Below are 27,664 nucleotides of genomic sequence, written 5' to 3'. Positions count from 1 at the left end.
CTGTCCTTGTTTGTACAGGGGATGTGGATATGTCCCCTGATATAAGTCCCAATACTTTGGGCAAATACAGACAGACACCTTTCATTAATGGAAAAATGGCTCAGGCCTATAGGGACACTTGTGCCAGTGTCACAATGGTGACACCTAGCTTTGTGGACCCTGGACAGATCATGCCAGGTACAGAATTCCTGGTGACCAATGCAAGCAATGTCACTACCAATCATAGTATGGCAATTGTAGCTTTCTCCTGGGGAGGGGTAACTGGCCAAAAGAAGGTTGTAGTTAGTTCAGACCTCCCAGTGGATTGTTTGTTGGGCAATGATTTGGAGTCATCACAATGGTCAGAAGTGGAGCAGAGGACTCATCTGGAAATGTTAGGTTTGCCAGCACATGTGTTTGCTGTGACTAGGTCACAGGCCAGAAGATGCCCCACTGAACAGGTGCTGGATCCTGGAACAATGGACCAGACACCTTCCAAGAAAAAGAGCAGTAGGGTTAAGGCTGTGCCTTCCCCCTTGCCCCAGGTTGTGGATCAAGTCTCAGAGGAGGCTGACCTGCAGGAATTGAGGGAAACTGAGCCTAGAGAGTTTGAACTTGATCAAGTTGAATTCTTGGGTTCAGGGGGACCCTCAAGGGAAGACCTGGGGAAGGACCAGTTAGGCTGCCCTTCTCTTGAACCCCTCAGACAGCAGGCTGCTGCTGAGGCTGCTGGGAACGCCACAGGTACCCACAAGGTATACTGGGAAGATGGACTCCTGTACACTGAGTCAAGAGACCCCAAGCCTGGCATGACCAGGAGGCTGGTTGTACCCTTGTCTCAGAGAGGTTTCCTACTTACCTTGGCCCATGAGATTCCCTTAGCAGGACACTTAGGCCAGACAAAGACTTGGGACAGGCTTGTCTCACACTTTCACTGGCCTCACATGAATGAGGATACCAAGGAGTTTTGTCGCTCCTGTGTCACTTGCCAAGCCAGTGGTAAGTCAGGTGGCACAACAAAGGCCCCCCTTATACCAATGCCTGTGGTGGGGGTGCCCTTTGAAAGAGTGGGGATTGACATTGTTGGTCCAATGGAACCCCAGACAGCATCAGGGCACAAGTTTATACTGGTGGTAGTGGATCATGCCACCAGGTACCCTGAAGCTATTCCACTTAGGACCACCACAGCCCCTGTGGTGGCAAGGGCCCTGGTTGGAGTATTCTCCAGAGTGGGCTTCCCTAAGGAGGTTGTCTCTGACAGAGGTGCAAACTTCATGTCAAGCTATTTAACTGCTATGTGGAAGGAGTGTGGTGTCAATTACAAATTCACTACACCCTATCACCCACAATGCAATGGGCTTGTTGAAAGGTTCAACAGGACCCTAAAAGGGATGATTCATGGACTACCTGAAACACTCAGGCGTAGATGGGATGTCCTGATGCCCTGCCTTCTGTTTGCTTACAGAGAGGTCCCACAAAAGGGGGTTGGCTACAGCCCTTTTGAACTTTTGTATGGGCATCCTGTGAGAGGCCCCTTGTGTTTGGTGAAGGAAGGATGGGAGAGACCTCTCAAAAAGCCTGCAACCAACATAATGGACTATGTACTTGGTCTCCGCTCCAGGATGGCTGAGTATATGGAGAAGGCATCAGAAAACCTTAAGGCCAGTCAAGAACTTCAAAAAGCTTGGCATGACCAAAAGGCTGTCCTGACTGTTTATCAGCCTGGACAGAAGGTGTGGGTGCTGGAGCCAGTGGCCCCAGCAGCACTCAAAGACAAATGGTCTGGGCCCCACACAATCCTTGAGCAAAAGGGAGAGGTCACCTACCTGGTGGACCTTGGAACTCCCAGGAGTCCCCATAGGGTACTCCATGTCAACAGGCTCAAAGCATATGTCGACAGGAAGGACATGAGCTTGCTCATGGCCATAGATGAGGGACAGGAGGAAGAGAGTGACCCTCTCCCAGACCTGCTCACTCAGAATCCTGATGATGGGTCAGTAGATGGTGTTGTCTTTTGTGGCAGCCTCTCTGAACATCAGCAGAAAGACTGTAAACAGGTTCTTCAGTCTTTCAGACATATGTTCTCTCTGACACCCAGTCAGACCAATTGGTGTACCCATGAGGTTGACACTGGTGACAGCCTGCCAGTCAAGAGTAAAATCTACAGGCAGCCTGATCATGTTAGAGACTGCATAAAAACTGAAGTGCAGAAAATGTTGGAATTGGGAGTCATTGAACCCTCAGATAGCCCTTGGGCTAGTCCAGTAGTTCTAGTGCCAAAGCCTCACACCCAAGATGGTAAGAGAGAGATGAGGTTTTGCGTAGACTACAGGGGTCTCAATGCAGTCACTAAGACTGATGCCCATCCAATACCAAGGGCAGATGAACTTATAGATAGATTGGCTTCTGCCAACTACTTAAGTACATTTGACTTAACAGCTGGGTATTGGCAAATCAGGTTAGCTGAGGATGCCAAACCCAAAACAGCATTTTCAACCCCTGGTGGGCATTATCAATTTGTGGTAATGCCCTTTGGTCTGAAAAATGCACCTGCCACCTTCCAAAGGTTGGTGAATCAAGTCCTTACTGGGCTGGATGACTTCTGTGCAGCATATCTAGATGATATTGCTGTCTTTAGCTCCACCTGGGAGGATCACCTGGTCCACCTGAGGAAAGTGTTAGAGGCTCTGCAAACAGCAGGCCTCACTATCAAGGCCACCAAGTGCCAGATAGGGCAGACACAGGTTGTATACCTGGGCCACCTTGTAGGTGGAGGCCAGGTTCAGCCACTGGAGAGCAAAATACAGTCAATCAGGGACTGGGCTCCTCCAACCACCCAGACTCAGGTTCGAGCTTTCTTGGGCCTGACTGGATACTACAGAAAGTTTGTCAGGAACTATGGTTCCATTGTGACACCATTAAATGAACTGACAAGTAAAAAAATGCCAAAAAAGGTTCAGTGGACAGCAGGCTGTCAAAAAGCATTCGATGACCTAAAGCAGGCCATGTGCACAGCACCTATCCTTAAGAGTCCAGACTACTCCAAACCATTCATTGTCCAAACAGATGCTTCTGAGTTGGGTGTGGGAGCTGTTCTTTCTCAACTGAATTTTGATGGTCAGGATCAGCCCATTGCTTTTATAAGCAGAAGGCTGACCCCCAGAGAGAAGAATTGGTCAGCTATTGAGAGGGAGGCCTTTGCTGTGGTTTGGGCCCTGAAGAAGCTGAGGCCATACTTGTTTGGCACTCACTTCAAGATTCAGACCGACCATAAGCCCCTCTTGTGGCTAAATCAGATGAAGGGTGAAAACCCCAAACTGCTTAGGTGGTCCATTTCCCTACAGGGGATGGACTTTACAGTGGAACATAGACCTGGTACTGATCATGGCAATGCCGATGGGCTCTCCAGATATTTCCACTTAGAACAAGAAGACTCACCTGGTCAAGGTTAGCTTATTGTCCCAAAGTTTGGGGGGGGGTCATGTAGGAGAGTAGGGTCTGCAATCCTATGATCACCCAGATTTTTTGCTTTTGTTTCACTGGTTTACGACTTTCTCTGGCTGTGGGCCTGCCAATCAGACCCACAGCCTGGCTGTTCTCTTCCTAAATTACCTCATGTACCCTAGGTGCATCTACCAATTGGTACTGGGCCACCTTATCAGACCCTGTAACTCAGGGCATAGATGTACCCAGGGCTGCCAGGGGCTGCAGCATGTATTATGCCACCCCTGGCTGGCCTCCTAAATTTGACACAACTGGCTGCATGACAGCTGGGGCAAAGTCGTGTAATCACCCTTTGCTGTAGGTGTAGTATACCTATACCTAACCCTAAAATGGACACACAGATTCCTATCAGTCACTCCTATGGCAGGCCTTGACAATCCTGAAGGCAGAGTGCTTGGAATCGTGTGAGATGGTGCTCTGGCACGAGCTGAGCCTGTCTGCAGCTTGCGGAATCAAGTCCTAATAGCTGTTCCATGATATCGCATACCATATACTCTTAAGTGCATTATAATCCTCGCGGTTAAATGCTATCTTTGGTATTGCTTTATCAAAACATGTCGAGTAAGGTGTCATACGAATTGGAATACTAACCCCTCGCCAACTCTGGCGACGGGGTTAGCATTCCACCCTTCTAGAGGGACACGACATGTATGTAACTGTGAACCCCGGTTAAAGTTAACTGAAGCCTCAGCTCCACAAAATGGATGCTGCCACCACAGACACGAGTCTGACCCCCTGCAGCTGGGAGTCCTTCCAGTGAGGGGAGCCTGGACAAAGGGTTTCCTGTCAGGGGCGGTGCTAGCACCGTCCCAGACATGGTTTTGTGTATCCTGGGTAGGCAGGGCTTTACAGGAAGGTGACTGCTGAGTGGCACCCCGGTGCTCACTACGCATAGGCCGGTCTGAACCAGTTCCAGGGGCACACCAGCCCCTGGCCTGGGGAAGTCCGGCATGGCTGAGGGGTGTAACCACCCCCCACCTAGTCCCACCCATAGGCAGGACCTAGTCACCGGGTCAGCCCCCTTTTTTAGTATAAAGATGGGAGCGGGCCCCCTGTTAAAATTAGATCATCTTTGGAATCAAGATACCACTTTCTTCGAAAGGACTTCACGATTTCTTCTTCAAGATTCTCCCTTGTGGCTAAGGAGTAGTCACCCTGCATCAAGCGGGCACCATCCTAAAGAACACTGCGGTCTGCTGCAAGTCCTTCATCACGAATCCGACGACCCAGCTCGACGAGACCCGGCTTCCCTGGCACCTCTGACCTCTACTCACCTCTACAGCCAAGCTGAGAACCGTGAGTGCGACGAGACCTCAAGGGACCGACGATCGCCAAGACTGCACGACATCTTTACTGCAAGCCCACCGTGTCCTCCACTGGTGAGTGCTTTGGGGTCCGAGAAGCCCCGACCCTGCGCAGCTCCAGCACCCAAGATCAGCCCCCCTGCATCTCCACGATCGGCGTGGGGCCCTTCTGCTGTTTGCTGTGCACCGCGTTGTTTGGCTACTAGCCGGCTGGCTTGTGGCCTTCTAAACGACGCCCAACGACTTCACGACTGCTGGTCTGGTTGCTCCAGGCTGGCCCTTGCTTCCTTGTTCAAGAGAGGCACCCCGGACCCTCCTGGTCCACTCCAGACGCCATTTTAGGTCCACCGCGTGGGCTTGAATTTGCCAAGGCTTTGTTGCCCAATCCTGGGTCCAGCGACGCCGACAGCTTCTATCTTCGTGGGACAGCTCGATCCTCCATCCTGGTCGCCGACAACGCCTCCTGGTCCGTGAGATCTTCGAGTCAAGCGTCACCCACTCACCTAGTCGAGGTGGCTACCATCCGGTGCCCTCCTGGTGCCCACTGACTACTGGCTAGTAGTCTCGAACTTGGTCCCCTCTGCTTTCAGGTGTCATCTATCTTCGAGATCCAGGCTTGGATCCAACTGAACTTTCTTCACTGGTCACCGGCCAGCATCTTTTCTTCCGGCTCCTGGTCCGTCTACGAGGATTCCCGACGTCTTTTCAGACCTATGCAGCTGCAGCCCCTGGGCTAGGTAACTTCGGCATTTCGGTGCCCCAGCATAGCCTCACTATCCAAGGGTCAGAATCTACTTTCGTTTTCTCCCTACCAGGTCGGGTTCGCCCGAGAACACTAACTTTCTAATTCCTAGCTACCATAGACTTTTGTCCCGCATCTCGCGTGAGAGTGCACACACTGCACCCGAGTCCCCTAGGCCTCCTAGAAGTAATCTAACGATTCCCTAGTCAAGTCCTAGCGATTCCAAAAGCTATTAGTGCTGTACTTACCTGCTAGGAATTTCGCATTCCACTTTCAGAGTATATGGTTTTCCGTGCCCCTCGGGCATTTGTATATACTGTGCTGACTTAAGTATTTTTGTAAGAGTTCTGGTTTGTGCTTAGTACCCTGTCCTCATAAAGAGTACAGGGCTGTTGTGATCTTTAAATAAATAACTGTTTATTTTCATAACACTTGTGTGGTGTCCTTTCACTTGGTATTCAAGGGGTATATGTGTGGTAAACAGCTGGCTTAACACGCCCTCTCGAGTCTTTAGCCTTAGACTGCTCGTATCCACGCTACTAGGATAGCTGGTCTATAAGGTTGACTTACAACCAATCATCAATAAGGGTTGCTGGACTGATACATAGTGTTCACTAGAATAGTGAGCACTGCATATCAGGCCACCTTCTCACACTCCCCACCTCAAGGAGCTTTTCCATCAAGTTCGTCTTCTAATTCAGAAAGGTGCAGTCGAAGTGGTTCCCAAGTCTCAGAGAGGAAAGGGTTTCTATTCCCGTTTTTTCCTAATACTCAAGAAAACGGGAGACTGGCGACCAATTCCGGATTTGCGAGCGCTCAACAGGTACCTCAAGAGCCAATCCTTCCGTATGCTTACACTGGTAGAGATCCTGCGTCTGCTCTCCATGGGCGACTTCATGACCACCATCGACCTACAGGATGCCTACTTCCATGTTCCAATTCTTCAAATGCATCGGAAGTACTTGCGCTTCCAGGTGGGACGGAGAGACTTCCAGTTCAGGGTGTTGCCTTTCGGCCTCCGATCCGCCCCACGCGTGTCTTCACAAAAGTATTGGCTCCAGTAGTGGCTTACCTGCGTCTCCTAGGCGTCAAAATCTTTCCATATCTGGACGACTGCCTCCTCAAGTCACAGTCTCGCAAACAGCTGCTTCAACACACCCGTCTTTGTCAGGACGTGTTTCGATCTCTTGGCCTAACCATCAATGTTGAAAAGTCTCAGGTCGAACCGGCTCAAAGCAGATATTTTCTGAGAGCAACATTGGACACAGTGCTTTCAAAGGCATTCATGTCCCAAGAGCGTCAACAAAAGATTCTTCGCTTGGTGTCTCTGATTCGAGCAAGACTGTCCGTTTCTGTCCGAATCTTGAAGTTGTTTCTGGGGATGGCATCGTCTTGTATTGCACTGATCCCAAATTGCAGACTTCGGACTCGCCCCCATTCAGGAGGAGTTGGACGTACAGTGGCGTCAGGTCTCTGTTTCTTTCAACGACCTCGTGAACGTCACCGCTCGCATGAGATCAGCTCTCCAATGGTGGGCGCAACCATCCAACCTTGCGACAGAAACTTCTTTCCTCTCCACCACTCCAGAACTCACGCTCACAACAGACGCCTCATTAGAAGGTTGGGGCGCTCACCTTCAAGGCTTTCCATCAAAGGCAAATGGTCTCCGCTTCATCGTTCCTGGCACATCAACAGGCTGGAGCTGATGGCAATTTTCCTGGCGCTCAAGTCGTTCCTTCCTGTGATTCAAGGGGAATCAGTGCTCATTCAGACAGACAATACCACCAGTATGCACTATTACAACAAGCAGGGCGGAACCAGTTCTCCCCTCTTGTCTCAGCTGGCTCAGTCGATCTGCGATTGGGCAATCCGTCATCAAGTTTCCCTGACGGCTGTGCATCTGCCGGGCGTCTCCAACATCCTAGCGGATTCCCTCAGCAGGTCCACGTCATCGACCCAGTAGTGGGAGTTACATCAACCGACTCTCGACCTCGTTTTTCAACGATGGGGTCGTCCGTCTCTAGATCTCTGTGCAACGCCGGAGAACCGGAAATGCACATCTTACGCAAGTTTATATAACACAAATTGCCCGAACCACAAAATCTCTACAAGCTTATTAGGAGGGAAAAGACCAATTTATTGTGATCCCCCTCGACATCCTACTTAGTGCAAGTTTTGATCACACCAGCGGCGTGCTGTTATTTTCGAGCAGGACGGCAAATTGAGAGCACATTTCCAAAAATTAAAAAGGGGCACTTTCATAGGGTGGAATATAATGTCATCTCTACGATACTAGGACCGGCTGGTCCAGTATTGATTTGTTTAAGAGCCATTCACTTGCTTATAATTCCCCCTTGATTGGGTTTTCCTATTTTTCTCATTTCTTGATTGTAATGTTTGTTCTAATGTTGTTTGTGACGTATTCTTAGTTTTTTGTAATGTTTGATGCAAGAAATTTTCTTTTTGTACTGTGTAAAGAATCTCTTTTTTATGTATGTACAAAGTATATATAGGTGTGTAAATATTTAATGTATTTTTGTTTTCTGTCATATAGCTTGTCATAACTTGAAAAAGATAATAAACATTGACACTAAGTAGGATGTCGAGGGGGATCACAATAAATTGATCTTTTCCCTCCTAATAAGCTTGTAGAGATTTTGTGGTTCGGGCAATTTGTGTTATATATTCTATAAAGGGTCTAGCCCCCACCACGTGTTTATGGACCTATCCCCTTTTGTTCTTAGCATCTTACGCAAGTTGGCATCCCCACCACGGGTAGTGCAGGAATGCCCTTTTGATGAATTGGTGCAATCTATTCGCCTACGCTTTTCCTCCGATTCTGTTGGTGCCTCGTGTGCTGTGGAAGATGCGGAGGCAGCCCTGCCACATGCTCCTGATCGCTCCCAGATGGCCCCGTCAGGCATGGTTCTCGGAGTTGCTCCTTCTGTCCCAGTGCGAGCCCATTCTCCTGCATCCTGGACCGAAACTCCTGACGATGGACAAGGGTCAAATTTGCCATCCAAACCCCTCCTCTCTACAATTGTCGGCCTGGAACCTGAGCACCTTGAATTTGCGCATTTAAATATCTCGCCGGAATGCCGAGACATTCTCGCTCAGGCCAGAGCTCCGTCTACCATTAAGACTTACAAGCTCAAATGGAAGAGGTTCTGCCATTGGTGTGTGGCTACGAATATCCATCCTATCCATTCCACTCCGGAGAAGCTACTTCCGTTCTTTCTGAACCTGGCTCAATCCGGGCTTTCCCATGCTACTTTGAGAGTTTTCTTGGTGGCAATCTCTCGTTTCCGGCAGGATGGCTCCTCCTCTCTCTGCTCTTCCAGAGTTATTTGTCAGTTTTTCAAAGGACTGTTCCGGAAATTCCCACCTCCTCCCACTTGGCATCTCAATGTCGTCTTAGCCCAACAAATGAAGGCGACCTTCGAGCCTATCCATGGGGCGGACTTAAAGTTTCTAACCTGGAAGGTAGCCCTTTTCCTTGCTCTGACATCATCTCGTCGCGTGAGTCATCTTCACGCTTTCACTGTCAAACCTCCTTTTCTTCAATTTACACCTGAATGTGTGGTGCTTCGCACCAACCCAACTTTTCTGCCAAAGGTGCCTACGGATTTCCATCTAAATGAGCCTGTTTTCTTAAATACTTTCTTGGCCGATCCTCAATCTCCGGCAGAGCAACGATTGCACTCTTTGGACATCAAACGATGCCTTAAATTTTACATCAACAGTGGTCCCATGCAATTTACAATTCACACAATAAATATAGACGAAATCAAATCTATATTTTTAGAATGATATGTCCAGCTGGACAGAGGTCATTCGCGTTTACTTAATAAACCAAATTCAAAAATCAAACAAGGATACCTTCCACAAAGCCCCTGTGAGGTACACAAGCCTGTGCCCAACACTAGCGGGGTGATTTACAGTTGGAGAGAATAGGAAAGGTTTTAAGGCAAACAAGCGTTTTTCTGTTTACATATACATTACACAGAAAATATCAGACAGCACCATTACATCAGTTTCATCAATCAAATATATATGTATAAGGTGCATGAGCAAGTCGACGGCGTTTCGGTTCCCCTAAAGGGTCATGGGAACCATCATCAGGACAAACAAATAATTGCCTTATTACACTCAACCTCAAATTGCCTAAGGAAAAATAGGAGAAAGTAAGAAAGGAACAATTTTTTTTAAGAACAAGACATCAAAATATCAAAGTTACAACAGGGTGACTCTTAGTGCTAGGTGCAAAAAGGCTTAATGTTCCAATTAAAATTATCGCATTGTCACTGCATGTAAAGAGGTGGAGGCAGCAGTGAGTTTAGTTGGGCTACGCTCGTGTGTTCAACCATGCTGAACAGTGCCTCTTGTCAGTGTTATTCCAAGGCAGAAGGCAGTGAATATGCGAGCAAGCACATGGACCGAGGTGCAAGTGATGTTTGGACATGGTGCTCGAGGGTCTAATTCCGTGTGTTAACCCTGCTGGTAAACGTCTTATAGCGAAAAATTACAGCAACAGGTACGCGTGGAGTTTGGCACGGTGGTGAAAGTACGAGTGTTGAAACATGCTAATGAGCGTTTTATAGCGATAAGGATTGCAGCAGGCATAAGGAACGAGGTGCGCGTAAGGTTTAAATGCTTAAAGTCCGTCATGCCAGATGGATACACGTATTTCCGGACCGGGAGGCGCGCTCTGCTTACCGAGGCAGTGCGTAGTTTTCACAGGGCAGGTCGATGCTCAGAATTTAGCCCGTACCGGAGGCCCTATGTAAGGGGAAAACTTGTTTAAAAAGCGGAGTTGGCCCATTTAGGAATAAATACAGCGTGCCATGCAAGTGATCTTACCGAAATAGAGCCGCGGATTTCCAGGTTACAGAGTCGTAACCGGACGGCGCCAGGGTAGCCTGTATAGAGCAAGGAATCGTATCAGGCATAAAAGCGCAAGGAGTCTGTCAAGGCAGGAGTAAACGCGCTGCTGTTTTACTCACCAGAATCGGCGGTCATAGAGGAATTCCCTGGCGTGCTGGTGTGCTCTACCCAGGAAGTGAAGAAGGGGCGGGTGTTTTGTGATTGGTCGGTGCACGTGGGGATTCGGGCATAGACACAAACGAAGGGTGTGAGTTTTAGGAGACATCTTAGGTGAAGTCTAAGGTGATTCCTCATGCAAGGTGACATTTCAAAGTTATACTAACAGAAAACGTTGTCTGAAGGAACAGTTGTTAGCACTTATTTCAGAGTCTTTTAAGTGTATATACACAGAGCTTAGATTAAAGCAGTCCACTCCTCTTGCAGGTTCAAGCCTGAATTCAGGCTGTCTGTCTTCAATATCCACTTCAATTCTTCTCTGTTCAGCATACGTGATAGGTCGCCCCCTCTTGATGGTAACACGACTTGTGTGATAACTGTCCAACGAATCTCATTTTCAGTATGACCCGTGCTTAAAAAATGTTCAACCAAGGGTGCATTTGCTGTTTTACACCTGATGCGGCTGCGATGTTGGGATATTCGCAATTTGATTTTTTGTTTTGTCTGGCCTACATATATGAGATTGCACGGACAAAGAATTGCATATATGAGATTACAACTATTACAGTTTGTAAGAGTACGCAGTTCATTTTTCACATTATTGTATACAAATTCTTTACTCTCAATTGCAAATTCACAGACCACACATGAACCACATTTGTAATGTCCAAGCAGGGGCGGTAATGACCAATGGTCGTGTAGTGTGATATTCCTACCAGTTGTAGGTGGTAATGCTGCCCTGACTAATTGATCTTTGAGATTTTTGCTTTTTTTAAAAGCAAAAAGAGGTGTTTCCCAATTGAGTGGGCCTGAATTCAGAATATGCCAATTCTTTTTTATGCACTGTTTTACACGGCTGGATATTGCAGAAAAGGTGGTAACACATACTACTTTCTCACTGGTCTCCTTGGGTTTGGGCTCTAGTAGAGCGTCGCGGGGGCAGTACCAGGCTCTCTTTATGGAGTTTTTAATCAGACGTTTGGGGTAGCCTCTAAACCTAAGCTTCTCAGATAGAGTATTCGCCTCAGTGAAATAGTCCTCTTTCTTAAAGCAATTCCTTCTGAGTCTTAGGAACTGCGAATAAGGAAGACTATCCCTTAGTGCTCTGGGGTGACAACTGTTGTAGCTCAAGAGGGTATTCCTTTCTGTAGCTTTGCGGAACAAGGATGTGTATAGAGACCCCTCCTGATGTTGAATGGTCAGGTCTAAAAAGGGTATACTATCTTTGTTGTGGGTTAAGGTGAAAGTGAGGCCATTACAATTGTTGTTAAGCCAATGTGTAAGCCCTGGAAAGTCCTCAATGGAGCCACCCCAAATGAAAAAGATGTCTATGTAGCGCTTCCAGATGTGTATACCCTGATGGAATGGGTTACTAGTAGACAGAATAATATGGGTTTCCAACCAGTCCATGTATAGAATCGCCAAAGTGGGTGCAAAAATGGCTCCCATGGAGCAGCCACGTACCTGTTGGTAATATTCCGAGTCATAGAGAAAGAAATTCTGGGTGAGACAAATCTCTAGTAGTTGTATTATGAATAGGGTGGGTACCCTATGGGGACGTGTCCTAGTGTCTAGTATGCTTTGCATTACAAGCAATGAGTCTTTCTGGGGAATGTTTGTATATAGAGACTCTACGTCTAATGTACATAGAGTTTCATGCTCAGGATCAAAAGAGTGGTTTTCAATCAAATTAATCATATGCATGCTATCTCTAATATAGCACGCAGTTGATGGCACAAAATCCTTTAGAAAGAAATTAACATAGTGGCCCAGAGGTTCTAAAACTGAGCCACATCCAGACAGTATTGGTCTGCCCGGAGGGTTATCCAACCTTTTGTGAATTTTGGGCAGTGTGTAAAGAACGGGAGTTCTTGGGTTGACAATGTTCAAGAAATTATATTCATGTTTGCTTAAGATGCCATTTTCCAGTCCTTCCATAGTAACCACTTTAATAAGCTTCTGGATGTCATTAGTAGGGTTACAAGGCAGTCTACAATAATGGTCAGTGTTAGATATCTGGCGCAGAAGCTCATTCTTATAGTTTCCAATGTCCTGGAGAACTATCCCCCCCACCTTTATCTGCTGACTTAATAATCAAGTTGGTGTTATTCCTAAGGGAGTTAATTGCCGACTTTTCATCCAAGGAAATGTTGTAGGGTATATAGAGATGAGACTTCTCTATATTGGAGATTTCCTTGAGAATGACCTTTTCAAACGTTATAATTTCCTTAGGGATCATACTGGATGTAGGGGAAAAGGTGGATGGTGGTCGAAATGGGGTTGTGACGCTCTTAGGCTCTGATGGATTAAGCTCAAAATATGAGCGTAGTCTCAATTTCCTGAAGAAGCCAAGTAGCTCAGACTGGAGATTTAAGAAATTCGGGTAGATGGTGGGGACAAAGGATAAACCTTTGCCAAGGATTGACATTTCCTGGGTGGTCAGGGTATGGTTCGAGATATTGAAAATTGGGATGGTATTAAGATTGGTGTTATCTGTTACCACTGATAAAACTTCTGCCTGGTCTGGCGTTCCCCAGGGGGGATGTGCCATCGTTTCTGTTGTTTGACCCTGCCTCTCTTCTGGGGTTCTGGGTTGCCCCTGGATAAAAAAGGAGTCTGATTGGGTCGTTGTCCACTACCGCCCTCACCAGGATCCGAACTGTCAGATGAGTCTGCTGAGGAGTCGGTGAAACCCACCACAGTGTTTCTTTTATTAAAACGTCCCCAGGGTCTAGGGGTTTGTTGGTGTTGCTGGAAATTACGATTCGTGTAAAAATCTTTGTGTAAGTATGGATACGTACGTTCAAGAGTAAAGAATTTAATGTCTTTTTTAACCTTATTTGATTTTTTGTTTTGCTCTATACAATGAAATTCAGAAACTGTTTTCTCAATTTTCTCAAGTAAGGCTTTTACGTCAGTGATAGTTTTATCATCAGTTATTTGTTTTTCTAAGTCTTTAATAGTCTCCTCAAGTTTTTTGAGTTCCTCGCCAGCAGTTTCAATTCCCAATACTAACCAGTGCCTAGAGCAGGTAGTACCTATACTGCTAAAGCTTGATATATATTTGGGATTGTCAGTAAAGACTCCAGGAATGTTTCTGATCTGGAGGCCGAGGGGAATGGTATTGGATTTGAGATATTGAGTAAGCATTAAAGTCATCAACTCTAGTCTCACATATTTCTTTTTTTGTTTTTCAAGTTCATCAGAAAGACAAGTACTGCTTGTACCACTAGTTTCCTCTTGGTCAGTGAACAGGGATTGGTCTGCACAGATTTTGTTAATATATTCGAGAGAATATAGAGGAGCTGTATCAGACATTACAGTGAGGGAAAGAGTGATGAGCAGTGAAAGCCGCTCGTGCACAGGTAGGGAAGCCGGTGACCACTTAGGAGAAGTGGGAAGGAGGACAAGGCCCTTGCAATCTACTGATTGCGCACAATTATCTTTTTTAACAACAAGGGACCCCAATTCAGTCAGCTAGGGACCTCGGGGAACAATTTTATAAAACAACAGTGGTCCCATGCAATTTACAATTCACACAATAAATATAGACAAAATCAAATCTATATTTTTAGAATGATATGTCCAGCCGGACAGAGGTCATTCGCGTTTACTTAATAAACCAAATTCAAAAATCAAACAAGGATACCTTCCACAAAGCCCCTGTGAGGTACACAAGCCTGTGCCCAACACTAGCGGGGTGATTTACAGTTGGAGAGAGTTTTAAGGCAAACCTTTCCTATTGACCTCTGTGATATCCTGTGTAGTTATTTTGTATCTGCTGAGGAACTGGGTCACCCTGTTGTAATAAATGCTTTTAGTTAAGCGTCAATTCTTCTTAGTGCAGTGTGTGTTATATTGTGAATAATTAAATTGGTTTATTTCTGTTACCAATGGTGCCATTAATCCCATTACAGAGATTGTTAGTAACCCAAAAGCAATAACTCTACTTCAACAGTGTTTTGGTGGGGTTCTGGAGGGCTACAATAATCAGTCTTTCACCTTGAGCGCTGGTGCATCCAACAGAGTTCACCTGTGTGACCCATGTGTTGGTAAGCAAACCTTGTAGAACTATGCCAAAGTCATAGTTTATGTAACACAGTTTCTGATAGTAGAGGTTAGTAAGTCAAGACTAGACTAGAGTTGAGTATATGTTCTAGGGACAAACTATCCTGCACTTTTTTCATCTTAAAGCCACAGAGAATGGCACAAACAGATTTTGTTCCATGGTTGGCTCTATACTGTCATAAACAAAAAAGAAATGAAATAAATATTTTTGTTAAACTCCTATTTTCGCACAGCTTACATCCATGTACCCAATTTCTACTCATTGTAACATTGTGCTTTTCTCCTTGGCCCCAGCTGTTTAGACCAGTGGTTCTTAACTTGTGGTCTGGGGTCCCCTCGGGTCTTCGAAGCCTACTCAAGAGGTCCAGGACTGCTTAGAAAATTAACTAATATTAACAGATTACTAAAGTCTATGTAAACATTAAGCACGATAAACAGTCTAACATTTAAAAACATTCTGTAAATGTGAAGACAATTGAAATTGGAAGCTAAAAATGAAGGTAGTGTCCTCAGATTGATTTATGGGAGCAGTAAAAGAGCACCAAACAGAATATAGCATGGGCGGTCAGTGGCCTCAATTGAATTTAGAAAAGTTCCAAATTTCCCATTCATATTACGTTTTTTGTATTTTTGTGCATTAAATAAAATATTCCATCATTTCTATATATGTTTGATGTATACTTGTTTCTGTGTTTTTTATGTATTGTTTTGCTGTTCAAATTATGGAAAATACTTGCCCTGGAGTCACTGGGTTTCCGTAATTACTCAGGGCCCCCAGTTTCCAATAATGATTCACTGCGGGGTCCCCGGGTTCCAGTAATAATTAAGTGGGGATCCATGGAAGTAAAAAGGTTAAAACCTCTGCTTTTGACTATCCACAAAGTGGTATTGAATTTATAGACCCAAACACGATTTTCAGGCGATGCAGGTAGCATATCATTTTATTAATTTAGATTAAAATTTTTCTTCTTATTTTTCATATCTTGCGTCTCACTTTTTAATTATCAAGCCTTTAAGCAAAGTTAAAAAAAAAAAATAACAGACTTTTCAGCGTGTGTGTCCTAACTACTGTGTTTCCTTTAGGGTAAAAAGAATGAGTTTGTTTCAACAACGCCTCACCGACTGAGAAAGCGCCTAACAGGTATGTACCGGAAAAGCGCACTACAGAGTTTATTAAGCTGCTGCGGTCTCATTATACTTATTATGTTTTTTTTTTTTGTTTAGATGTTCAATTTACATATGTAGTTAGGATGGTTGTGCCGTGCATTTTCAACAGGTATGAGCCTGAGCTCTGTTCTTTGTGATGAGCACAGTTAAGAGTTGTGATGAGACCTAAGCTATGAGAGGATGTCTGTACTTCTGGGAGGATAGCTCCCAGGGAGCAGTGCTTGCTGGGCTGCCCTGGGTGGTGGAGGGGGGAAGAGAATGTCTTTTGATGTCCTCCTCAGCTAGTAAAGGATGCAATCTAGAATCTTGCACAGAAGCTCACAGTAATGGCCAGGAGTTTGTTGATGATGCGGTAGGGAACTCCTTAATCCTAATCACCTTCTCTGGGTTCTATCAGTTGTTGAATTCTCTCTAAATGCCCTCCAGCAGTCAGCGGCAGGTATTACCTCCTTTTGTCCCTTCTTCTTGGTAGAACACAAAGAATGGTAAAGGGAGCTATCCTGGACACCCGCCCTTTCTAATGTTATGATAGGAAGTACAAGAGAGGGGATGGGGGAGGCGGGGCAGGCGAAGGTGCCAAGAAAACAAGGCGAAAGAAACATATAGTAGTACAACAGTAAGACCCAAGATAAAAAAAACTAGAGAACCAAGGGCACTTAAGAGGAAACCCAGGAATGTAGCGTGAGGTGCATAGAATAGGACATAAATGAATTTATCCCACATTATAGATGCGTTACATGTGTAGTTCAAACATAGCCAAAACGTAGAGGAGTGCTGTACAAGGTAAAAGCAAATATACAGTCAATGTATAATTGGAGAGGGAAAGCCTTTTCAAGGAGATGCGGTTGATCTGTTACTTTGTGTTACAGTGTGTGTTTTTTTTAAAGAACGGTGTCTTAACCTCAATCTTTAATTGAAACATGGTTGGGGGAATTTTGATGGATACAGGGTTGTTCTTTCAAATCGAGGGTGCTTTAATGGAGAACGCCTGTTCATTTTTCCATATCTTTGTCTCCTATCTGGTGGTGTCCTGGCTGTGGGTGTACCAACAGCCATCAGAGGTGGCTAGCTTGTCCGCAAAATGGGCAGTTGTTGATGGCTTTGTATATGATGCAGATGGCTTTGAAGAGGGTGGGGGCTGCGTGGGTGCTAAGAACAAGTGAATTTCGGTAAGACTGGTCCTGTCTCCTCAGGCCCTTGATAAAGGGTGGTGTGGTGTGTATGAATGCTGTACAGGGATCCGAGTTGGAGTCTTTGAGACCATGGAGCAGGGCCACAGGGGCTTTAACAGTAGTTCTGAAGTTGCTCACTATATATTGTTCTATTTTATTGTCAGTAATTTCGAGACCTATAGGATTATGTTTTTGGAGATGTATAAATTAATGTGCTGTGCAGAATAGTATTAGTGGTGAGAAAAAAGTCAATCTGTGACCTTAACCGCATCGCTGCGGCGGCTTTTCCCGCTGTGCACGGCAGATTCGAAATTACCGCGTTACGTGACGAGCTGGCCTTGTCATCCGCGCAGGACAGGTAAGCGCGATGACGAGCCCAGCTCGTCAATAGCCTCGAAGGGGTTAATACATGGGGCGACCTATTTCAGGACGGAACGTTCCGTACCAAGGAACAGTTGTTCCAGACTGCTCCTCCGACACCCATGGAGGTGTTTTACTATATCAGGCTCCGGCAGGGTATGCGTGACATACTCCCCAACTTCCCGGAAGAACCTGGGACGGTACTGCCATTGCATGTCATGCTCGTCTCCGATGGCAAGCACTTAGTGTCTAAACTGTACGCCGCTATACGTGGGCAACGCCCAATGATACTGCCGAAAGCCCGGACTAACTGGGACTCTGAACTGCCATCTGCACTTACGGATGAGCAATGGAGCTATTGCTGCGCAGTCACTGCTAGGATTTCCTCCAGCTGTCGGTTGAAAATTATTCACTATAAGTTTGTGCAACGCTACTATTATACCCCAGTCAGGAAACTTCGGTTTCATCCCTCGGAGGATGATAGGTGTGCTAGGTGCCGGGCGGCTGGCGCGGATTTCCTTCATCTGGCCTGGGAATGTGGAGCCATACAAACTTATTGGGAACAGGTACACGCCGCACTCCAGATAATGATTGCTGGCCCACTACCAATGGAGCCAATAGTGATGCTACTGGGTTATACCAAGCAAGTGCCCAAGCCGGACTGCAAATTTGTTGACATTGCGCTGCTCCTCGCTAAGCGAAGAATAGCTTGCAGATGGGGGAGAGGGAGAGCACCAAAATTTAAGGAATGGCTCGACGACCTCACATACTGCCAGGACCAGCATGGCGTTTACGCGGAACTGTTACCCGCCCGGTGCGCGCCTAGCGATTTTTGGTCCCCCTTACAGGTGTACTGGCTGTCTCAGGCGACACACAGCGACTCCTCTGGAGATGACGAACCGGTCCCGAGCCAGTGAGCGTATAGGTTGCTACTTACCGCATTCACCATACTACTTTACACATGGTTAGAGGTAATTTGCACCACCTGCATTAAAATGGGTAGTCGTGACAATTGTTTAAGACTGATATTGAGGGGGCTGGGAGTACTCGAAGGCCTTGTGACACTGTTTTAGGGAGGGACCTCTTACTCATCCATATCTTGGGATTGTGATGGTGGGCGCACACACTGTTGGCCACACATACTCGTTGATGCAGGTGACACTTGCGAAGGGGAGCGATGAGCGCGACTTCGCTCTATGGTATGACCTGAATATCCCTACACTAGACGCTGGCTGCACTGCTTGGCAAGGATGCACACGCTTGCCGTACGTATGGAACAATGCTGCACATAATGGCATAGCCGACTGACTGGACAGATCACAGACGATTACGGATTGGTGGGTTGTGGCGGCGCCGCCCCTGCTGGCCTGTCCTCATGCCTGAAAGCGGAGGGGTGGTGAGGATCATCCTCCTTACACCCTTGACTGTGATGGGGGGGAGGATCCTGGTATACTGGTATCACTTTGATGTACATATGAAGCTGTGCCTGTGATGTACTGGACCGAGTGAAGCTGCTACCTCTCTGGAATGTACCACGATTTTTGCTGTAATGAATTGCAGATGCTGTCACTGTCATGTTTTTGTGCTGAACACAACTAATAAAGGTTAAAAAAAAAAAGTCAATCTGTATTTTTTATGCAGATGAGATAAAAATGTATGTCCTGGATCAAAGCTTAGGAAAGCCTGAATCATATTTCAACACACATCCCTATCCAATTAGTGTGTTCCCTTAGATGCTTTCAGCCATGTAACCTAAATGACTATATGATTTCATTAAGCTTTATTGTTACAGTCCTTGGGTAGTTTCTCCTCATACATTATGGTGTCATTGGATCAGCTGTCAGAATTCAGTACTTCAGCATCTCCTCTCAGCAACCTACCCAATGTCAAATCCAAACCCCTGCACCAGTACCATATATACCGTATTTGTTAATGGTGACTAATAGGACTGGTATGGGTCACTTGTTCTGGGCTCTTGCTTTGATATGAAAATTTCCAAACAATGCTACTTTATAGAAGCATCCGGAAGCTAATGCTACTTTTAGCTCAAGACGTATCTATGCAGGTTCGTCTTTCCTCTGCAGATGTGATTATAACACATGAACAAAAGAAGTGGCCAGTTTTCCTTCTGTCATGTGAGCTTGAATGGTGACCAAAACATGGAGTTTCTTTACAAAAAAACATGACAGTCAAGCACACATTTGTTAACTTAAGCATTTAAACAGTTATTGCATTTTCCTTGGCAATATGCTGATACAGACATTCTCTAATGTTTAATGCATTCTTATGACATGCCATCAGGTCAGTCTTGCATGTACCATGCATTATTAGCATCCAGAATCCCATCAGTGGGTCTAATACACAACTATCCACATGCATAATAGACTTTAAAACTGACAAAGTGTAGTTGCGCTCTGGTTTATGTTATACAATATGCAGATGACAAAGTTCTTTTAAATATAACAAGCATTAGGGTACAGCACATGCTGACGGACGAGTGTTGTATGTGTCATTCTCACAAAAGTAACTGCTGATTAATAATTCAAAGTGTATTGTACTTATCTAAAAAAAAAAAAAGTCCCAAGAAAAGGATTTTTATTTTGACAGTTCACAACAATATCTGGAGATTAAGTTGGGCTCTTCATGCAGTTACTTAGGGAGTAGTCTTTCACAAAAGTGGAGCCAATCAGGATCATATGCTAACCTTGAAACATAAGTAGCATAGTTTATCGTTTCTGTCGATGATCGTTTAATTTTTACCTCTGTGTAAAGCCCTTTGAGACTCTGTCACCGAAGACTCTACTTAAAGGTATTTTTGTTCAATTTATACCAGTGCCAAAGCTTGGGCTAGCTGTGGCCTGAGGAAATGGGCCAGCCCCCAGCCCCCACAGTTAAAGCTAAGACCCTGGGAGTGATCATGGATCACAAACTTGACTATGGAGATTAGGTCAGCGGAGTTGTCTCGACTTGCTTTTTCCTCCTTAGAATCCTGAGGAAAATAACATTTTTCCTTCCAGAAGATTGCTTTAGGACAGCAGTCTCAGCCCTCATTATGTCACGACTGGATTATTTGAACAGTTTGTACCTGAATATGAAAAAAAACATCTATAAAGACTCGGGCAAAATGCGGCGGCTATGCTGCTAACGGGCATACCAAGGTTTGTCTCTGCCAGAGATGGACTTCAGCGATTGCACTGACTCCTAGTAACAAAACGAGCACAATTCAAATCTTTGTGTATTGTTTTCAAGTCATTGATGGGTAGTGGCCCTGAATTTCTGAGCAGACGCTTTAAATGGTATGTCCCTGGTAGAGCGCTGCGCTCCTCGGAAGGAAAGCTTGTAGTTATCCCCAAGTGAAAAAAGCCAACTGGGGTGGCAGCAGCTTTTCCTGTTGTCCCGCGAAAGCCCGGAACAGCCTGCCGGCTCATCTTAGGCATGCCACTGAGCTCCTGCCTTTTAGGAAAGGGCTGAAGACATGGCTATTCTCGGTATAAGACATTTTCCTTTGTATTCAGTGAGACAGTGCTAGGCACCAGGACACCTTTGGGTATAAGTGCGCTTTAAAAGCTTTAATAACATAACATAACATTATCCAGGGTTTACAGTGCCTAAATAGTTTATTCCAGTTTGTCATATCCAGAGATAAAATGTATTTTCTTATGTTATGTCAGTTTGTATAGCGCACTAATCATCCTTGAGGGTATCCATGCGTTTGAGAAGGTGTGTAGGCATATGTAGTCCCCTTAGAGTTATTCAAAGAGCCAAGTCTTCTGCTTCCTGCTGAAGTCCAGAAATGAATAGCAGGCTCTGATATGTTGTGGGTGGCTGTTCCATGTTTTGGGTGTGATGTAAGTGAACAAGCAGCTTCCTGCTCTCCTTATGTAAATGCAGAGGTGTGTGCTAATGAGAGAGGCTGAGCTTGAATGTCTGGCAGGCCGGCTGAAAGTGTATGCAGTTGTTCGGGGTATGCTGCACAGTGTTGTGCAAGACTTTGTATGAATGTGTGTGAGAATTGAGTTTGGCTACATTTGTGAATGAGGAGCCGGTGGGGCGAGATGTGGGTGCGATGTGGAAGGTTAAGTATGAGTCTTGCAGCAGCATTCTGGATGGCCTCAAGTCTGTGAATCAGCTGCTTGGACATTCCGACGTTGAATGCGTTACCATAGTTGAGTCTGCTTGTTATGAATGCTTGTGTTACAGTGCGTCTGGTGTTCTGCGGGAGCCACTTGAAGATCTTTAATAGCATAGGAAGGATGTAGAAGCAGGCAGTGCTCATTGCCTTGACTTTTGCCGTTAACGGTGAGCCTGTTGTACAGGATGAGCCCCAGATTCCTGGTGTGGTCGGTAGGTGTTGGTCCTAGCTCTGTCGTCCACGGGGAGGTCCTATTTCTGAAGTCCAGTACTTCTGTCTTGTCAGAGTTGAGTTTCAAGCAGTTGGTTCTCATCCATTCTGCTACAATGGCCATGCAGTTGGTGATGATTGTCTTGTCCTTCAGGGAGAATGTGAGTTTGATATTGATGAGCAGAGTCATGTGGACATCAAACAGAGTAGGGCAGAGATGATCCTTGGGGGACTCCGCAGATCAGGCTCTTGGTCTCCGATGTGAAGAGTGGCAGTCAGCCTTTTTTGGTTCTTCCCCTGAGGAAGGAACAGGTCCAGTTGAGTGCAGTTCCTTGGGTGCCGAACTTGTGAAACTTCTTATGAGTGTGTTGTGGGAGACCATGTCGAATGCCGCAGAGAGGTTGAGCAGGATGAGGGCCTTTGTTTCTCCTCTGTCCAGAAAGGTCCAGATGTTGTTGGTGGCTTCGTTGAGTGCTGCTTCAGTGCTGTGTTTTTTTCTGAATCTTGATTGATTCTTGTCCAGTAGGTGGTGTTGTTCGAAGTGAGTAGTGAGTTTGCTTGTTAATGGCCCATCTATTATTATGGCTGTGTAGGGGATCAGAGTGATAGGACAGAAGTTGCTCAGTTGTCTCGAGTCGGCCGACAGCTTCTCGAGAACGGCATTGACCACTGCAAGTTTCCAGTCTTCTGGGCATGTGGGGGATGTGATGGATGTGTTGATGACGTGGGTTAGAGCGTTGCTGATGGGTGCTGTTCCCAGGTTGGATATGTGGTGAGGATATAGGGTCTGTTGGGGCTCCTGAGTGGATGGTCTGCATGATCGTCGCTGTATTATCTCTGGTGAGTTTTTTATTTGGTCAGGTTGCCGTCTTCGTTAGTGAGGAGCTGGTTTGCGATGGCATTGCTGAGGTTTGGTTGGTGTGCGAAGTTGCAATAGATGTTTGCAATTTTGTTGTGGAAGAAGCTTGATAGGCGGTCGCAGAGTTCTTGGGAGGGAATGATGCTGTTGATGGAGGCCAAGGGTGTGGTGAAGTCCTTGACAATCGAGACGATCTGTTGGAGCTCCCTTCAATGCGTTCAGCTAGCTCTCTTTTGTTGGTGTCTCTTAGTTGCTTGTGGTAACGTGTAAGTAAAGCTGCTGGTTTTGTGGCTGGCTCTCTATTTTCTTTCTAGATGTTTGCAGTGCCGTTTGGAGTCACAAAGGTGCTCTGAGGACCTGCTTGTTGGTTTTTCTTTGCTTGTTGGGTTTAATGCGTGCAAGGGCATCTGTATAGATCTTGATCAATTTGGTGATGCCCTTGTTGAGGTGGTCTCTTAGGTTAGGTTGATCCGTGTTGAATCAGTCTGCCTCAGAGATTTTGCCCCAGCTGTGGCAGAGTACTGATACTGGCGGGTGTGTTGACTTGCAGTATGTTGATTTGGAAGTGGATGATGTAGTGGTTGTCCATGTGAGTAGAGAAGTAGAGTTCAACTTCATGCTGCTAAATATGTGATCCAGTCCTGCTATGTCTATTGATTCTGTGATGAGCTGGGTTAGTCCAGAATTGTTCAGACTTTCAAGGAGTGCTGTGAAGCAGGCGTTGGTCTTGTTTTCTCAGTGGAATTTGAGGTAGTGAGAAGTATAAAGGCTTTGGGATCTATGGTGAGCGGGGCAATGAAGTCCTTGATGAGGCTGGGGAAGGTAGCTTGGGGTCTGTTTGGTCGGTAGGCAACAGTTATGTTCTGGGTGAAGTTTTCCGAAATTTGCAGCTTGAAGTGCAGATGTTTCATGATTCGAGTGGCGCTCTTTGTGGACATTGAGCACTTTTCGCTGAATAGTCCAAAATCTGACACAATTAATTACCTATGCTTTAATCAGCACGTTAGTTTTGGTGGCCTACTAAAGTTTGATAGGATTCACAGTTGTAATCCCAGTCAAACAGCTCATAGACTCGGGGAACTGCTGGTGGGACAAGGAAGTTTACACCTCCCTTGTAAACCTGAGATGGCCTCTTGCTGTAGTCTGAGGGCTGGTGTCAGACAATTCTAAAATTTTGAATTGCATGTTCCCAGGGTTTTCCCACTAGCACCCTTCTTGGTAGGTGAGAGGTTATCCGATTATCGATTGCCCGTCTTGGATTGTGAGATACCTTGCAGGTTTGGAATATTGGAAACAAGTATTTCATACCCTGAGACCAGTATACATTGTTGCTAAGGCACAGGATTTTGAAGATTACCAATGTAGGGCTCAAAGAGCGGGAATAAGGTCATCAATCAACAGGAAGTTCTAGGATAAGTCTTCCTCCTCTCTTTTCCACTATGTGAGTTGATGTCAACTGTCTTATGGAGCTCTATGTACATGCAGTTGAAATAATGGAGGTGTGGTAGTGCAGCTGAGAAGAAGAACCCTTTGTGATGAGTGCTTAACAATGGTGTGACTTTGCTAAGCATATGAAAGTGGACTTGTGCACTTCTCTTTAAAACATTCACTTTTGGAATGAATAACATTGTAGGATCAAATATGACTTCTTGGTTTCTTACTTTAAAAGCTACAGAAGGGAAAACACTCCAGTGTAGAAGGCCATTTGAAAAGTTTTTTTACCACTTGAAAGGTTTTTATTTTAACTGGCTTAGGTTTAGTTTACCAAAGAGTATAATGTTTGGGAAATTAAGCAACTGCGGTAAAGATTGCTTACCCTCATCCATTACTGCAAAACTTAAGGCATAATGCAGAGTTTAAGCTGTTAGCACTTCCTTCTTTGGGGTGGATTACCTGTGTAGCTACTACATATATTTGAAATGGAGTTTTGAATTGATCAATATTGTCAACATTTGAAAGAGACATGTACGTGATAGATTCCTTACCTTAGAATATCCCCAGGCGTCAGACTGGATCCGGAATTTTTTTCCGTAGCAGTACCCATGCGCGTCGGTAGGCGTCGTCCGCGCCGTGATGACCGTGATGACGTCGTCGGAGTACTTAGACGCCGCCTCCGCGAGCTGACGTCAGTTCTCCTTTTTTCCGCGCAGATCCGGAAAAACTTGTACCCTAGTTTATTTTTGACTAACTTTTTACGATCCTTTTGATTTACTTTCGAAATCTCTCGACTCCGACGGTGCCAGTAGGGATGCCCGGGTTCAAGCCCTGCGCCGACTGATGTCGCTTACCGACCCCCATCGCCGGTGCCTGCACTGTCTAGGCCCGGACCATGACCACAAGTCCTGCTCCCACTGCCGGGCCCTGACGTCTAAAGCTAGACGGGAGCGGTCCCGTAAGCGACTAGCTTCGGCAGTCCGCCCTGCGCCGCTCAAGGTCCCGGTCCGAAAGGAGGTCAAGGGACCGGTCGCGGGGCCGGAGTCCCCACAGTTCCGGGAGTCATCATCGGTCTTCGTGCTCGAAGTCCTCAGGTAAGAGGCACATGAAGTCGAAGAGGCAACATCGCTCTTCTGACTCCCCCGACGCTCGCGCGATGCGGCCGGGGGTTCGGGCGACATTGCCCTCGCAGCTCCGATGGAGCCGCGGGCGTCGCGGCCTGCTCCATACCCGCCGGTCCCTGGGCAGCACGCGACGCCGGAGGAGAGCGAGGCCTTTCTCTCGACCATGAGGTCGCTCACTCCTCCGTCTGGTTCCGTGGCGCCTTCGGGCCAAGCGGCCCTGACTGGGTCCCCCAGCGGGCCGGGTGCTTCGGTCCTGGCGCCGTCGGCGACTTCGGTCCCGACGCCGCAAGGCCCCACTGGATCCAGATCCGGGTCGCCGCAGGTCAACCTCACAACCTCGCTGGCCCCAAGGGTGTCGCCCCCGGCGCCGTCCCAGGACGACGCCGTCCCTGGTCCTACCCCCGATTCGGGTCCAGCGTCGGAGCGCCATATCCGACGCCATTTGAAGATTTCTATTTCTACGACCCGGCCCCATCCTTTGAGCCTCAGTACCAGGCGATGGGTGACGAGGGCGATTGGGAGGGGTCTGAGGACCCTCTGCCACGTGAGTGTCAGTCTTCTGCAGACTGGACAGGAGAACTTGGGGAAGCCAGTGGTCTGGACACTTCGCCCGACACTGGTTTTGTCTCCCCTCCTAGGGGGCTGCTTATAGCGTGGTGCTGATGAGGGCGGTCAGAGCCTTGGGCCTTGAGCTCCCCGTCGCGGCCACGAGGACTAACCTCCTCACTGAGGTCCTTAAACCGCAGGCAAGCTCGGCCGAGCCTCTGTTGCCTTTTAATGAGGCCTTATCAGACGTTCTTCTGGGCACTTGGTCCAAGCCCAAAGACAAATCAAGCGCACACAACAAATGTAATGATATGAGTAATCATAGTAAGGAGTTAAGGATAAGATCACACACAAGTGTTCTTTCTATCTTGTTTTAATGGGTATGTGGATGGTCCTCCTATCAAAGGAGACCCATGGAGAAAGAAACCAGCCGACACGTGTTTCGTCAGATCTTGGTCCAAGCCCGCTACAGGTCAGCCTGTGGATAGGAACGTGGCCAGGCGCCACCGCCCGGCTCCGGGCGACCCTTGCTTTCTGTCTACCCACCCCACCCCCGAGAGCCTGGTTATCCAGGCCTCTAATTCCCAGACCGCATTCCCGGAGGCTCCCCCCCGATCGGGAATCCAAGAGGTACGAGCAATACGGGAAGAAAGTATTCTCCACCCTCAGTTTAGGATTGCGGTCAGTCAACACTGCGTGCCTCTTGGGCCGCTGCACCCACTCTTTGTGGGATACGTTCACAGACGTGCTGCCAGAATGCCTGGTGGAGGTCCGGGCTAAACCTGGCCAAGCCCTTGTGGAGGGTCGAGATGCGGGGCGTTATTCCATCCGGTGTGGGCTGGACACTACTGACTTACTGGGCAGAGCGATGGCAACGACGGTGGCGATTCGTCGCCACGCCTGGTTGAGGTCCGCCAACTTCTCGGCTGATGTCCAAAACACACTTATGGACATGCCGTTCGATGCCCGTCGCCTGTTTGGCGACAAGGCAGACCATGCGCTTGACCGCTTTAAGGACTCCAGGGCTAGGGCCAAGTCCTTGGGCCTCTCGGCCCCGCACCATCAAACGGCTGCCTTTCGCTCCTTTCGTGGCCAAGGAAGGGGCGCCCCCACACGTCCCGCCAGCCACGGGCCGCATACCACCACCCATCATGGTGGCGGATGTGGGAACCGCCGTGGTGGCGGTCGGGGACAACGGCGAGGCCAGTTCACACCTACCCCTGCAGCATCCACCTCAAAACCCTCCTAGTCCGAGCTTTCAGGCCTATGTGACGCCAGTGGGGAGCAGGGTTCGCCATCACCACCAACATTCCCTTCGGGACGTCCCCTCCAGCCATGCCACCGCAGTATCAACGCGTGTCGGGGATCACTTGAAACTTTTGCAGGAAGAAGTTACGGCCCTCTTGGCCAAGGGGGCCATCGAGCGCGTTCCTGGGCCAGAAGTAGGGTGTGGTTGTTATTCCCACTACTTTCTGGTACCCAAGAAGGGCAAAGGGGGCTTACGCCCTATCTCGGACCTACGGAACGTCAACTGCTTCCTCCGGAAGGAGAAGTTTAAGATGCTGACATTGGCTAAGGTCTTAGCTGCCCTAGACCCTGGAGACTGGATGGTAGCGTTGGACTTGCAGGACGCTTATTTTCACATCCCCGTCCTGCCGGCCCACCAACGTTACCTGTGGTTCAGGGTATGCCACGAGGACTTTCAGTTTACCGTGCTCCCCTTCGGCTTTACCAGCGCCCCACGGGTGTTCACGAAAGTGATGGCGGTGGTTGCAGCTCATCTGCGCAGGTTAGGGGTTTCAGTCTTCCCCCTACCTCGACGACTGGTTGTTGAAGGCGGGCTCGCCCCAGACAGTCGTCAGCCACCTCCAGACTACGGCCGACATCCTGCACCTGCTGGGGTTCTCCGTCAATGTGCCAAAGTCACACCTGTGTCCTTCTCAGAAGCTCCTCTTCATCGGAGCAGTTCTAGACTCTGCACAGTTTCGTGTTTTTCCTCCCGAACAGCGGGTTCGGGATATTC

The 27,664-nt window shown here is 47.2% G+C and overlaps 1 protein-coding gene across 3 annotated transcripts in view; it reads left to right on the top strand.

The window, feature by feature from the left end:
• The window catches only part of ORC2 (origin recognition complex subunit 2), a 484,925-nt gene that overhangs the window by 196,750 nt on the left and 260,511 nt on the right, over positions 1-27,664 (top strand). For all 3 annotated transcript variants that reach the window (XM_086955229.1, XM_086955227.1, XM_086955228.1), the window contains exon 7: positions 15,721-15,778. In XM_086955229.1, coding sequence (XP_086811355.1) covers positions 15,721-15,778 — 58 coding nt within the window. The remainder of the gene's footprint in view (positions 1-15,720; positions 15,779-27,664) is intronic.

Source organism: Lissotriton vulgaris, chromosome 2_1 (assembly GCF_964263255.1).
Source record: "Lissotriton vulgaris chromosome 2_1, aLisVul1.2, whole genome shotgun sequence".
NCBI classification, from domain to species: domain Eukaryota; kingdom Metazoa; phylum Chordata; class Amphibia; order Caudata; family Salamandridae; genus Lissotriton; species Lissotriton vulgaris.
This window is presented reverse-complemented; position numbering and strand designations above follow the sequence as displayed.